General features: G+C 38.1%; 1 protein-coding gene across 2 annotated transcripts in view; it reads left to right on the top strand.

The window, feature by feature from the left end:
* Positions 1–14,252, top strand: part of PIEZO2 (piezo type mechanosensitive ion channel component 2) — a 230,616-nt gene that overhangs the window by 73,589 nt on the left and 142,775 nt on the right. For both annotated transcript variants that reach the window (XM_026033864.1, XM_026033865.1), the window contains exon 3: positions 5,953–5,995. In XM_026033864.1, coding sequence (XP_025889649.1) covers positions 5,953–5,995 — 43 coding nt within the window. The remainder of the gene's footprint in view (positions 1–5,952; positions 5,996–14,252) is intronic.

Below are 14,252 nucleotides of genomic sequence, written 5' to 3' on the forward strand. Positions count from 1 at the left end.
TTCCTTCCTTCCTTCCTTCCTTCCTTCCTTCCTTCCTTCCTTCCTTCCTTCCTTCCTTCCTTCCTTCCTTCCTTTTTCCTTCCTTTAAATAGAAAACAATTGTTATATCTTCTGGTAATAATTTATTATTTTCCTCACAGCATAAATTATAAAATAAGTCTCTTCCATGATGTTCTCATGCAGAGATCACATCTGTACTCTTTTTTTCAGTCAAAAGCCTGTTGAAAGCTAGTATGAGTGGAAGGTAGTTAAAGACATGCAATAAGTCTTTGCTCTTAATATGACCTCTTTCTTGGTATGCATTTAGTCATCACTTGTTAGTCACCACTGGCCGTCCATTCTGTTTTACTGATGGGTTTTGTCTATTCACTAGGCACCATACACAGTAAAAGCCTCTTTTTTTTTTCCTTTCCTTTCTTCCTTCTCCTGTTGGAGCTGAGGCCCTGGCCTCCACCCTGTACATGTTTTGAAAGGGTTTTTTTGTGGGTTCACTGTGGTCTGGTCACGCTGCCTTAATGTCCATGAGTGGTTGAAGCACAGTAGATGTGTGCTTGGGGTTTTGGTGTGGGGACAGCTGCAAAGAGAGATTTCCTCAAGAAATGTACTGCAAATCCAAGCTTAAATGCTAGCAGAGTTGCTGAAAATGTTCCAAACATTAACATTTTTATCAATTGCAATGTGCTGTGTACAATTTGAACAGTCATTAGTTTTAAGGTTTTTAGCTGACTGATAAAGGAGAAGGTACAGAAGAGCAACATGCCTCAATCTACTGAAAGGAAATTGTGAATCCTCAAATGGTTTAAATGATGTGTGAGTGTCTCCTGGAGACAGTCTTGTGTCTCGAATCTCTAGTAGGACAGGCCAGTGTGCACATGCAGCACCTACAAGCTTGTTGAGATGGTTTATGTGTGAATGCCAATACTCAGATGCCCAATTAGTCCAGCTCAGGAGTTCTCTGTGGACTTCTGTTGCTTGAGAAATAGAGATTCTCAAGCATTCTCAAGAATGCAGTGTCTTATGTATTTAATGTTCAAATTCTCAAACTAATTCTAATTCTCAGCAGCACCTAAATCTTGTGCATAGATTTATGCAAGTGCCACAGACTTCAGGTCAAAAATCAGAAATAAAAAGGAATATTCTAATCTGTCCAAAATCACCAGGTCCTTTGAAACACTTTGTCCTTCGCGACATTAGATGAAAGACCAAATCAATTCTGATAATCAGAAAATCCAATCAGAATGTTTTCCTATTTCTAACATATCATTTTGGGGTTATGCAGGTCGTGCCTGCATGGAGCTCTCATGATCTAAGTGTGACTGAATTCTGTCTAGTACCTTGCTTTTTCCTTTAGAGAGCCTGGGAGTCTCTTTCTGATACTCCATTGATAGACTCCAAAAATCCCACGCCCATGCACTGCTGCCGTTGAGCTGATGTAATATATTCTTTTTGTCTGTTCCAAGTGTTGAGGATATTCAACATACTATTCCTACTGTTTTCTTGAATGTTCATGCTAAAACATATTGAAAATGGACAGGGGAGTCTTTTGGTTCAGTTAAATTGGATTTTTGCCCCTGATGCTCATGTGAAAGCACAGTGAGAAAAGAATACAAGAATTATGATTTACATTGATAGAAATTTCAAGATCAGGGTCAAACCTGAGCATGGTGTTCTTGCAACAGCCACATGCAGGTGGGAGAAGACAGCAGGGCTATCACTAATCACTGGACATAATCAGATCTATAGAGTGTTCCATAGCAGTGTTAACAAGAAACATGTAGATGTGGCACTTAGGGACATGGTTTAGCAGGCATCGTGTTGAAGGGCTTACTGTTGGACTTGATGATCTTGATGGTCTTTTCTAACCATAATGATTCCTAGATTCTATAATTTTATGATACTGTGATCCTTGTGCATGTGCGCATGGGAATGGTACTGAAGGTGTGAATTTTTGTTGTGTATTTACAATTCATGCCAGAGTCGCCCTGAACAGCTACAGAACTCCGCTGTATCGGCAGATACATCATGACATGACTGAAAGTGAACATCCATGAAGGGCTGAAAGTCACTTACTGTGTATGTTATTTTATTTTCCCTAAGGCTATTATTGTACCTCAGCAGCCTGGCAACATCATGATTTGTAAAGGTAGAGGAGTAAGAGTCTTCTCGTTTGATTCATAGTAAGCTGGTAGTGGAAACAAAGTTGAAACGATACAGACACTCCCATGTAAATGAAAGCTTACCTGTCAAAGAAGACAGCTTTTTATTTCATAAAGATGTTTTTTGTTTTCACTAATTAAATCTCATATTCTCATTCCATTCTTGGGCTAGGATTTCATTAAGTGCATATGTGAGCATGAAATGCATTTTAACATTTTGCCTGTTAAATATGACCAGTAATTCTTAAATACATTATGCTTCATCTTTTTAAAGAATTTTAACACTAGTACTCTTAATGTAAAACAGAGTCTTTGGAACAGATGGGAATGGTCAGGCACTTTGGAGCAAGCATTTGGAACAAAAGTCTAATTACAGGAGTACCAAATTAAGATATTCTTATAAACAATTTTGGCATTTTTGACACTGTGGTAAAACACAGAAAGCAGAGAGAAGCCAAAATTAACTTAGTAAACAAAATGGATTGATTCTGAAAGTGCACAGGTGAATGTTTTCCATGGTCCCAGCAGAGAGAAACACTGAACTGAATAGCCAAATTCTTATTGATTTCTTTGGGAGCAGGATCAAGTCTTTAATTCATGAAAAACTCCTGTTTTGATTTTAGTGAGAGCTACGTGACTTAAATCTTGTTTAATGTTTTGGAAGCACTGGGTGATATTTAAATCAAATAGTAAGTTTTCTAGACTTTTAATAGCATTATTCTTTTCAGTGCTGCTGTTACCTCGGGGTATTTACTTTTTGGCTGTTAGAGCACTGGTTGATACCAGTGAGAATGAAGTTGGCAGGTCTTAAAACAGACTGTTTAGCTCATAAACATTTTAAAATAGGACTCCATAAAAAACATGTATTTTTTTTAATATGAAATGTTAGTTGTGTTCTTGGCAGACTTTGCTTCAGAGGACTCGCAGGCATTTCAAAGAGCTTTTTGCTAGCCAGCTCCAGCCAAAAGATGATTTCAAACCTATGGAGACACACAATTCCCTTTTCTCTTTTTCTTTTTTTTTTTCTCTCTCTTTTTTTCTGTAGGACTCTATATATTATGAAGTTGAAGTGTAGCCAACCTTGGGGTGAAAAATTCATGCAACTAGTATACAAAACAGTGGAAAGAATAGAAACAGTGAGTAAAGATGCCAGTACTAGCCTCAGCTTTAAGAAATACTGTTGACGTTTTTTCCTTCAACAGTCTTCTGATCCTTAATCTTCAAATACTATGGACTATTCTCTCAGAGCCAACTGCATCAAATAAGCTCCCTTAGAGAGAATTGCTTGTGTTTGCCCTGTGCTCAGCTGCAGAGTCACAGAGACAGCTGTGATCCATTGGTGCCACACAAAAACAAATACACAGTGGTATGCAGAAGTTGAGGGATTGGGGAAAAAACAGTAGAAGATATTAATGGAGTAGTTCTCTATAACAATCGATTTGTTTTAATAAAATGTTAACAATTTTAATGTGTTATACATGTTTTTCATTTTCATGTTTGCTGGGTGTGGTGTTTGAATGTTTGCAATCCTGCTTTTGATTACTTTTTAAGGTGTCTTTAGAGGATTTTATTTGTACAATATAAAGATGTCTTTAGATGACTTTTTTATAAAATGTGAACCTGGTGTTGGTGGAAAGTACTTTGTTCAGGTCTGTTCTGCTTGACCTCAAGCAAATATATGTGTCTTAGTAGAAACTTCCTGTACTGATCAACCAGTGTACACTTTTCAATTATTCCAAAGCAGAACTTCGTTTTTTTTCCCTTAATGTGATGGTAAAGCTTTCTTCACCTCAGTTTTGAGGACTTCTTTTCTCTGTGTACTCTGTTGGATCTGAAAAGTCTGCTTGCTTAATGGGCATCATTAAAAGTGGCTTTACATTGATCACTGGTTATGGTTGTTACAGTAAGGTTGTTACAGAAAAACCTTATTCTGAAGTATTTGCTTCCTTACTAATTGTTTGTAGAGCCTTCCCCTGAAAATATGTTTGTGACTGACATTTGAAGTGACTTTTTTTTCTGGTTGGTCCATGTTAACTTAGTTCTTTGGGAAAGGAAGCTGTGCACAGCATAGCACTATGAGTAAATGAACTTCAGTTTTGATTTATTCTGTCCGTGATTTGCAAACCAGAGAAGGTAGTAGCTGCAGTTATATAGAAGATTGTTTCACTGCCTTAGAAATTTACCATGTTCTTCTTTCTGGTGTAACCTGGAAAGTTCAGTAGCGTAAAAAGAATTTGAATGCTAGGATTAAAAAAACAATAAAAACAGAGTTCACAACAGTGGACTTTTTAAATTCTTATTTAGATCTTCAGCAAGTGTCATGAATTTAAAGGTAAAAAGTACCTATGAGATCTTATTCAAATGCTTAACATATATTAACATGTATGAGAGATAGATATGGTGCTGCTAACACAGAAGGCCATTGATTTCTGAGCTGATGCCTTTAACAGAGTGGAAAAGTAATGATGGTAAGAGATATATTCTTGGAGATTTTTCTTACTATTCATAGCATGTCGCTACTTTTCCCAAATTACTTTGGCAAGAAAGAATTTGATTATCAGTGGAAATAGTTGTTAATAGTTTTTATTAGAGATAGGCATTTGCTCTAGGCATTAGAATGTGTCTAATCCTTAAATCCTCTAAACTGATACCCGACAAAGTTGTTTTCCTTCATCTCTTTTCTCTGCTTCAGCTCTTTCTTCTCCTCCTCAGTATTTATGGATAACACTGCTTCTTTTCTCTGTGTTTCTCTGGTGCTGCTAAATGTTACTCACAAGGAGTCACTTGTGCAGTTTACCAAATCGAGCAAATGCTTGTTCCTAATTTATGTTCCCCTTTAGGTGACTGTCTGCTACAGCAACAGGAGATTTTATCACTTCTCTGATTTCAATTTAAGCATAATGAGGCACTGAAAAATAATTTTAGTTATTTAGACTCCAGCTACATTCCCCTCAGGACAGTGAAGAGAGAGCAAGCTATAACATAGTTTCATGTCCTCCTATGTGTTCGCCTCACAGACGTGACTAACTTGAGATATGTGTGTTCTTGGTAGTTCATATGTATAAACCCACAATGGTAATGCACAAGAAACTGGCAAAAAGAGGCAAATTGCTGGGATTTACAAATGGGTCACCTAATACTTACAGTGTGTATGGTGTTTTTTGGTAATATCTAGGCTGTATTACTTGTTTGAGAAAGCCAGGTGGAGTTAGTTCTTTGACCCATGTTTGTAATTTTTCTGGATGAGTCTTTGACCATTTTGAGAAAGAGTAAATGAACCCACTGCAATCATTTGCAAGAGTACAAAGGGTTAAACAATAAAACAGAAACACATCTTCATGCTTTGCTTAAAAATAAAAGGGCTAGATTTCAGAAGGAGCTGTAAAGCTTTCAGCAAGAATCAGACAAACACTATAGTAAAATGAAAAGCTGAAATGTGAAAAGTGCATGATGTGAGATGCCAGTTCAGCGCTTTTGGGATCAGATGCAGATCATGTTGCTCCAAGGAGACCACCCTTGGATTTGCAGTGAACTGCAGTAGTGGCCAGCTGCTTGGCAGTGCAAGGGACTTCCACAGAAGTTGCAATGCTCCCCACACACCTCTGTCACCTAGTTGTAGGCTTTCTTAACAGTTCTTCACTCTGGGGAAAGCAGATATTATTTACAAGTACTTCTGTTGGGGTGGAAAAATTGTCTTACCATATAGACTCCAGCTGCACAGGGCAAACAGCATAAGAAGAGCAATCATACAATAAAGGCTCTTTACTGAGGGTGTTTTTTTTTTCTCCTTGTGTAGGTTCAACATGGGAGAAAACATTACGGCAGATTGGTTTTGAAAGGTAAGCCATCAACTTGTTTCCTTAACCATGCAAGCAGAAAGGGGAGAACTATGCATGTGCAGGACAGCAGAATTATTGATTCGAACTGATCAAATGTATCTGTGGCTTCAAATGTATAGATGAAGCTATGCAGTGTCATGCCCATATATGTTCAGCTTCTTCTTTTCTGTCCTTCTTCTGAAGTATGTGATTTGAAGCAATTTATTCACCATAATATCAACTTGCCTCTTACTTTTACTGGGGATTTAGTAGTATGTTAGTATTAAAAAGGCAACACACTATTTGGGCAGAATTCTTACTTATGAATGAAAATATTGCTCTTGTTCATATTATTTTTTCCACAAATCTTCTAACCTGTTATATATTAGTTGACAAAAGCGAATGAAGTTGAAAGAGGACGAAAGCTGGCAGAGACCTATTTAGCATCAGAGGAAAATTCAGAATTCAGCATTCCTCAGGTGCAAAAGCTTCTTGCAGCCAAACTAAACCACAAGGTCATCATACCAGAAACATATGTCTATCTTGGAACCTACACTGGGCCAAGCCCACTAAAGAGTAATCTGGCATTGAGGCTGAAGTGATCAGTCTTGTTTTCATTCTTCTGCAAATGGTAAGCAGAAGAATCTGCTCCCATTCACACAGAGTTTTGCTGTTATCCCTTAATAGAGTAGTTTGCAGCTGTACAAGAGTGTGCTTGAGTCACTGTTAGCTAGGCGAGAAATTTTTTCTCTTCAGGTTGTATGAGTGCAGGCTGTGCAAGCTGCTTGCAGTGGCTCAGTACACCCAACACACAATAAGGCCTTTCTGAAGTTGACAAAAAGCCATATTAATCATGTCAAACAGAAAATGAGGTGCCATCTTGCTGCCAGGTGCACACAAAGCCTTTTTTTTTCCTGAACTTTTCTTTACATAATTTTCATAAATGTTCAGACTTTTACAGTCTTATTGAGTGATGTGAACACCTTGCTTATAGTTAAGATATAGACCAGTTCTCTGAAGCAGAATCAGTCTTCACTATATAAGGCACAAAGCAGTTTCCAGGAGTAAAACTGATGCTTAGGTTTAAATATTGTAGCCCCTGCCTGCAATTGTGATCCTCAGATTTTGATAGCAATAAATGAAAAGTCTTTTCAATATCTTCCGTTTGTAGAAGGATTCTGCTTGGCTAACACTACCTGCAAAAATAATGGCCTGACTTTCTCTGAAGACCTCTGGTTTTCACCAAGACATATGGCACCTGGAAAGAGAGTTCATCTTTCAATGTTAAACATGATTTCTCTAGAAATTGAAGGGCAGTGCTATTTTTAAAACAGTAAACAAGGTAGTATATGGAAAGGTTTACATTTTGCATCTATTTTCTCTTAGTCATAAATATCACTGTGAATGGTGATACAATGATTATATCGATACACTGTATTTTGGGTTCTTTAATAAAAAAATAAAGCATTTTTGAGCATGATAAGACTCTATCTCTGTTAAAATGTAGCTTGGCGCTGGTATTGATTAATCCTTGTAGCTTTACAGGTTCTGCTTATTTTAAAAGTAAAATATTACAGAACAGCACTCTTCCTCTACCACATAAAACAAAGAGGTCAAATGCATTTCTATTTAAATCTACTGATACCAGCAGAATTGCTTCTGTAAAGAGCAACATTTCAATCTGAAAAAAAATAGCCATTAGCACAACTTGAAGATCCATGAGATGGAATACTTATAATTTAGTAGCTATACGAAAAGGTTCCGAGGAAACATCAGCTTTTTCATTTTAGGTCTTCTGAGGAGTCAAGAATATTTTAAGACTTAGGTCAGATGAGCACATGCAAATGTCTTTTCTACTGCCTCGTAACATTAAAAATGGCCCAGTCATATGGACAAGCTTAGTGGTAATTTTCATAGTCCTTCATAGGGTCAATATTTAATAAACCTGGATGAATTTCTAAACAAATTTAATCTTTAATTGTTTCTGGATTAATTTTTTAGTCTTAACAGTTTTTCTTCATTAGTTTAGAAAACTAGCTACAGTGTTGTAGTGCTTAACCTGCAGATTATATTAAACCTGTAGATAGTGTAAGGCATAGTATTAATCAGTTGAAAGCAGAACTGATTGAAAGGAGAAATATTCTATTACAGCAGTGGTGTAGGAGCTTTGGTTCCTTTGGCATCTATGATTTGAGTTGATTCATTACATAATCAAGAATCAGACCAGAAATTCCTTAAGTGTGATACCTTACTGGATGATATCCATGTAGAGGCACAGAAAAGGAAATCGTACATTAATGAAAATTACACACCAGGTTTAGTATGAATAGAGATATTTTTCTATAGATTGTGTTTTTTTAACAAGTTACATCTAGTTTGATCTCTCAATGAGCATTTTGTTCGTCATGTTGTCATACAGGTCTGGAGGATGCTACAGTGGAATATTGGTTCTTTCATTACTCTGTCCTTTTGAGGTATCACCTGCCAGTACGGTTTGCCTTAATCAGAGTGGGGAGAAAAAAGTGGTTTTCAGTAATGAAAGTATGAATTGATACCTCAGTTCTGTGGATTGAAAGTGCAAAGGGGATACGGTCAGCTTATTTAAACTGATGCTATGTTTTATTTGTGGTGTATTATTAGGAAGCTCTTTCCAATTTTTGATGTGTTTCAAAACAGCAAGGGTAATGCATAGCACTTGTATATCTATAATGTATGCACCACATGAAATGTGGAGAATTCTTAATAGACAGAATTAAACTGAGAAGCCTACTTGAGAGGAGGCAAATATTAAAAAATTACTGCATATATTCTATTATAGACATTCTTGTTTGAAAAGAAAGAAAGACTGTTAGACAACAATTCTGCACCCTGACAGATTGATTGTCATTCTGTAATTACTTTAATTGAGGCAGCATATTAGCAATGATGGGATAAAGATTTGAATACACTTGGTTCACTATAGTTTGTTATAGTCATGGAAGCAGAATTGTTCTTGTATCAGTTTACACAGAGGAAAGACAAGAAAATTTGTCTTGTAAATGAGTGGAAAAATAAGGGTTTATATCTATCTATATAAAACCCCTTACATTTATAAAACCTTATAAAAGCCTTATATAGTATAAATGTATATATAAAATATAAATATAAAATAAAAGGGTTTATTTATATAAATACTTATGTGTTTTTCCTTGTATTCTTAGTGCAAGTTTTTATAGAGTATAAATCACCAAGTGTATAAGCAACAATCAAACAGGTTGCTTTCTAGAAGATCCATGAATTTGAATTGTCTCCAAAACAAACCAAGAGGAACACGCTACCATATGTAGTACTTTGATGCAGGAAATGCACGTAACTTGTATTCATATAAATAGAAATCCTAGACTTGCAAATCTTTGAACTCAAGAGGTTATTCTGGGGATCCATCACTATATGTTTTCCTTGTCTAATACCTTTTAGTAGGTATTTAGTAGGTATGGCCACTGATGGAGACAGATTACTGGACTGGATCTATCTTAAGTCTGATTCTGTGGATCCATTTTTTTATTCTCTATGAGAACACTAAGGAAAAAATAGCAACAGCAAATGTTCTCCTATTTAAAAGCATATCCCATGCAAGCTGTTGACACAGGCACACCTGAGTCAGCTGTGAAATATAAATATCATTTAAATGAATTGTTTGAGCAAAAACATTCTCATTCCAAAAGGAAGTGAGATTTTTAGATACACAGAAAGAAGGACATTCAAAGTCATCTCCTAAGAGGAATATGTCTTTGCTTAAAAACTGGAAAATCTATATAAAATGGTCCTCTTACCAGCCTGTTTTAGAGTTGCGGATTGAGGGACAGAGGAAATGTAGACACTCAGTTTACACTGCAGAAAATTAGGTCCAGATAATATACAGTCATGTCATCACTACTTTGTGGTTAGATGATGCCTTATTCTGCAATAGCAGAGTGTTTACACTGCTGTTGTCTGCGTATCCTGAAAAGCACAGAGACATCAAGAGGGCTGATTGCTCCACTTTTATGTAAGCATTACTGTGAGCTGAGCATGCTGCTTTTCAGTGTGAGATAAATTAAAAATGCTGGAGCTTGAGTAAAGTAGCTTTATATCCAGGAAATGACTAGACTTAAGAGCTTTTCAATTAAATGGAGTGTATCTGGGTTTGATAGATTTAAATGAAGGTCTTTTTGTTATTGATTGTTTTGTAAGACATTACAAATACGCTAATTGCAACATATTAGAGTAGTCATCACCTTGTCCAAGACGATCCTGACTGCAGTTCCTGGCTGCAGCTTTTGCAAAACATTTTGGAGAAATGTGGGAAATCGTGAAGAATGTTCACTTGTATTCTGCTGTCCTACAAGAAGCAGACTTTCAAATGTTATATGTGTGTGAGACCTGCATGACATGCAACCTGTTACCTCACATTGCTTTTTTAGTAGCCAGAGTTTGCTTGAATGCTGAAGAACCAAAGTAGGCATTTTTGTGGCTACGTAGGATGATTTTTTTCTCCTTGACGATTTCCCTGTGGATAACCTGCTGATTATTAGTGCAGTTTAAATGGCAACCAAAATATTAAGGAAATTGCCTAGATAGTAATCAGATCTGTTTTACTTCCTGCCAAATGTGACTGAAAATAGTATTTCAGAAGTTTTTGTTCATCTCATTGGCTAGAGATTTTTAATCATGCGTTAGACTCACAGGGTGGAAATGGCTCATTCAGTGTACGAAGCCTGTTAAAACTGAGAGAGTCACTTCACCCAGGCCTTTAATCTGAACACCTCTAGTTAAAGCTCCCTGATGGTGGATCTTATGTCTTTGACTAGTAGATTCACTGGTGATTACAGAGATGTCATCTGCTGAGCTAGAAGTGATATAATATCTTTAAAACTTTAAAAGGCCTGTCCTGCAGGCTTCCCAGGCTTCACATCACCCTTACAGCTCTTCTCTGCATTATAATTTCTAATTCAACTTCTAACTCTTCTAACTAGGTTGCTAACTACACATCTAGTCCCCTTTTATATTTCCCCCTGTAGTGTTTCTGTCCTGTGTGTAATGCTTCACATTAATGTTCAACAAAACAGATTTAAGTATGATTTAGTAACTGTTATTATATGTTAAGCAAATACCTACTGATTTTTTAAAAATATATTTGAATAATAACAGACGTGTGGTTATTACACTTCTGGCAACATTTGATAAGTATGTTTTTCATAATAAATAGCTATTTCAGTGACACGGAGAAAAGAAGTTTTGAACACCAGTTTCTTAGCAAAAAGGTAGCTATTTGTATTAAAAATGAGCTTTCTGTATTGAATGCATTTGTCTGGTTGAAAGCTTCATTTTTTTGCCAAATAATTGCTTGTTATTTTATCAGTATGCAAAAAAAACTTCTTGATTAGAAATCACATGTTTTATATGAAAAAAATGTGACTCTAGCTGCATATACTATGCATATGTATATGCATAATATACTATTAATATTAGATTCAGGAAAACTGCAGCGTTTGTACAGTAGCAATGAACAGACAACACGTAGCATTCCTGATTCTGGCCAAAGAGATGCTGAATGTGATCAAAGAGAGGTAGTTGCTTCTGTCAGTAAGGTCCTGTGTATTGTCTTACATGCCTGTCATTCATTTCTTTAGTCTTTCTACTATTTCTGAAAATCAAACAAAAAAAAAATGGAAAATTGAGGTTGGTACATCTCACATCCAAAGAAAAACAAAGGTAAAAGAGGTAGGAGCATGGCAGGAGATAAAGCTGTTGAGGGAAGTAGAAGAGTGAGATGAAATGAGTTCAACTTGTTCATGAGTGACTTGGACGAGGGCACAGAGTGCACTCTGGGCAAGTTTGTGGACGATACCAAGCTGAGTGGATGATGCTTCAGAGGGCTGTGCTGCCATCCAGAGGGACCTGGACAGGCTGGAGAGTTGGGCAGAGAGGAACCTCACGAGGTTCAACAAGGACAAGTGCAGGGTCCTGAAGGGTTCAGGAATAACCCCACACAGCAGTACAGATTAGGGGCTGACCTGCTAGAAAGCAGCTCCATGGAGAGGGACTTGGGAGTCCTGGTGGACACCAAGTTACCCATGAGTCAGCAGTGCCCTCGTGGCCAAGAAGGCCAATGGGATCCTGGCTACGTCAGGAGGATGTTGCCAGCAGGTCAAGGAAGGGGATTCTGCCCCTCTGCTCAGCTCTGGTGAGGCCGCACCTGGAGTATTGGGGGCAGGTCTGGGCTCTCCAGTACAAGAGGGATTTGGAGTCTCTAGAGAGGGTCCAGCAGAGGGCAACCAAGATGATTAAGGGACTGGAGCATTTCCCGTATGAGGAAAGACTGAGCTGGGGCTCTTTAGCCTGGAGAAGAGAAGGTTGAGAGAGGATCTTATCAACATGTACAAATACCTGAGAGGAGAATGTAGAGAGGAAGGGGCAAACTCTTCTGAGTGGTGGCTATTGATAGGACAAGGGGCAATGGGTACAAATTGAAACACGGGAAGTTCCATCTCCATGTGAGGAAGAACTTCTTTCCTGGGAGGATGACAGAGCTCTGGAACAGGCTGCTCAGGAAAGTTGTGGAGCCTCCTTCATTGGAGATCTTCCAAACCCACCTGGTTGCCGCCCTGTGCCCCGTGCTCTGGGTGTCCCTGCTGGAGCAGAGGGTTGAAGTATATCTAGGGGTCCCTTCTTGCCTTATCCATTTTGTGATTCTGTGATTCTGTGAGTTGATAGCCACGTGAAAGCTAGACTCTGCATAAGAAGAATAACTCCTCTGAAAATATATTCCAGATCTTCTGTTTATTTCAGTATCTTCTTCAGTACTCTTCCAATCACAAAGTGATAAGGAGGACAATCTGCATTGTTTTGAACTGCATAGGGCATGTGCAAAATAAACACAGCATCCCCAAGTACTTCAGGCAGAGACACAGCTTTCCCTGGAGAAGCCATGGCAAGCACGCTGTCATCACTGTGCCATGCGTTGTTGTTCCTCGGCTGCTCTCTCAGAGTAGATGGATGTCTGCTTTTGCAGCTGCTCCGCACATGCCCCTGCTCAGATTAGCCAAAAACGTACTGTGTGTCTCTTCCCTGCCCTTTGCAGAGACTGAGAACTCAGTTTCCTAAACCGCTCGTGATATGCGGTGAACTTTGGAATCCAGACACATCAGAACTTTCCAAGCGCCTCCTTCCAGGTCTAAGCTGCTAATTAGGAGCCTACTGACAATCTGTTTTTCCTCTTTCCCCCCATACTTAAATTGCTTGTAACTTGCTGGGATACTTCATTGGTGCTTTGCCAGAGTTCCTCTGGGTGACACGTAAAGAATAAACAGAAAGAAGAGAATACCACAGGATTCTATAAATATTTATTATGCACAATCCTGTCTTGGAAATCCAAAGACCATATGTTTTTCTATAGTGGCATCTTCCGCTCCTCCCCACGCTCTCCAGTGATTTAATAAAAAAGAATAAATATACTTTTGAAATATAAAGACTTATCCCGATAGCTTGTTCTGTAATTTCAAGTACTTTCTTCATATGCAGCTGAATCCTATAGCCCTTACTTGGGCAAAGCTCCCATTGACATCATTTTGGGACCATTGCCTCAGCCAGGGGCTGCAAGAGGCTACAGGGTTTGATCCTTACGACGTTATTTAAAATGAAACAGTGCAGACTCTGTGTTTTGGGTGTACTGTATAATTTGAATCTTGGTTGATGAAATGTGAGTGCAGTGGTTCAGTTGGGAAGGGCCCTGGGATACGTCTCCTTCTCCATTTTGGGAAGAGCAAAATATCTATAGAAGCCTATGCAGCTGTTTGAGTGCCCTGTCCCACAAGCACTAAAGCAAGTGCTTAAGGTTTTAGGTGCTTAGTGCTCCCCGTGAATTCACTGAGGTTACTGGTGCCTTTGTACTGCCCACTCAGGTCTTACATATGATGACAAGGATTAACTTGTAGGCGTCTTCGGCATACTTGGCAGATCTTTGTTTATGACCTCCATCCTATTTTATGGAAGTTAATAAGTATGAACTGATTCTATAATCATTACCCTTATGTATGTTCTTGGAATAATATGGTAGCTAAAAGGAATGCACAGAGCTGACGATGGACTCAGTACTCCTGCTTCCCTCTAAGGTGGTGAATAAAAGAGTAATATTTTGCTCATTATAGTTTATTGGTTATAATGAAGCTGTTGCCTTCCAGATGATATCCTGGTTTAGTCCTTTTACTGTCTGGCTGTTATCTAATTGATAGCTTGGTAGCTTAGAGCAGAGTCCTGC

This window comes from Nothoprocta perdicaria, unplaced genomic scaffold, assembly GCF_003342845.1.
Source record: "Nothoprocta perdicaria isolate Ctin4 unplaced genomic scaffold, notPer1 scaffold_134, whole genome shotgun sequence".
Lineage (NCBI taxonomy): Eukaryota > Metazoa > Chordata > Aves > Tinamiformes > Tinamidae > Nothoprocta > Nothoprocta perdicaria.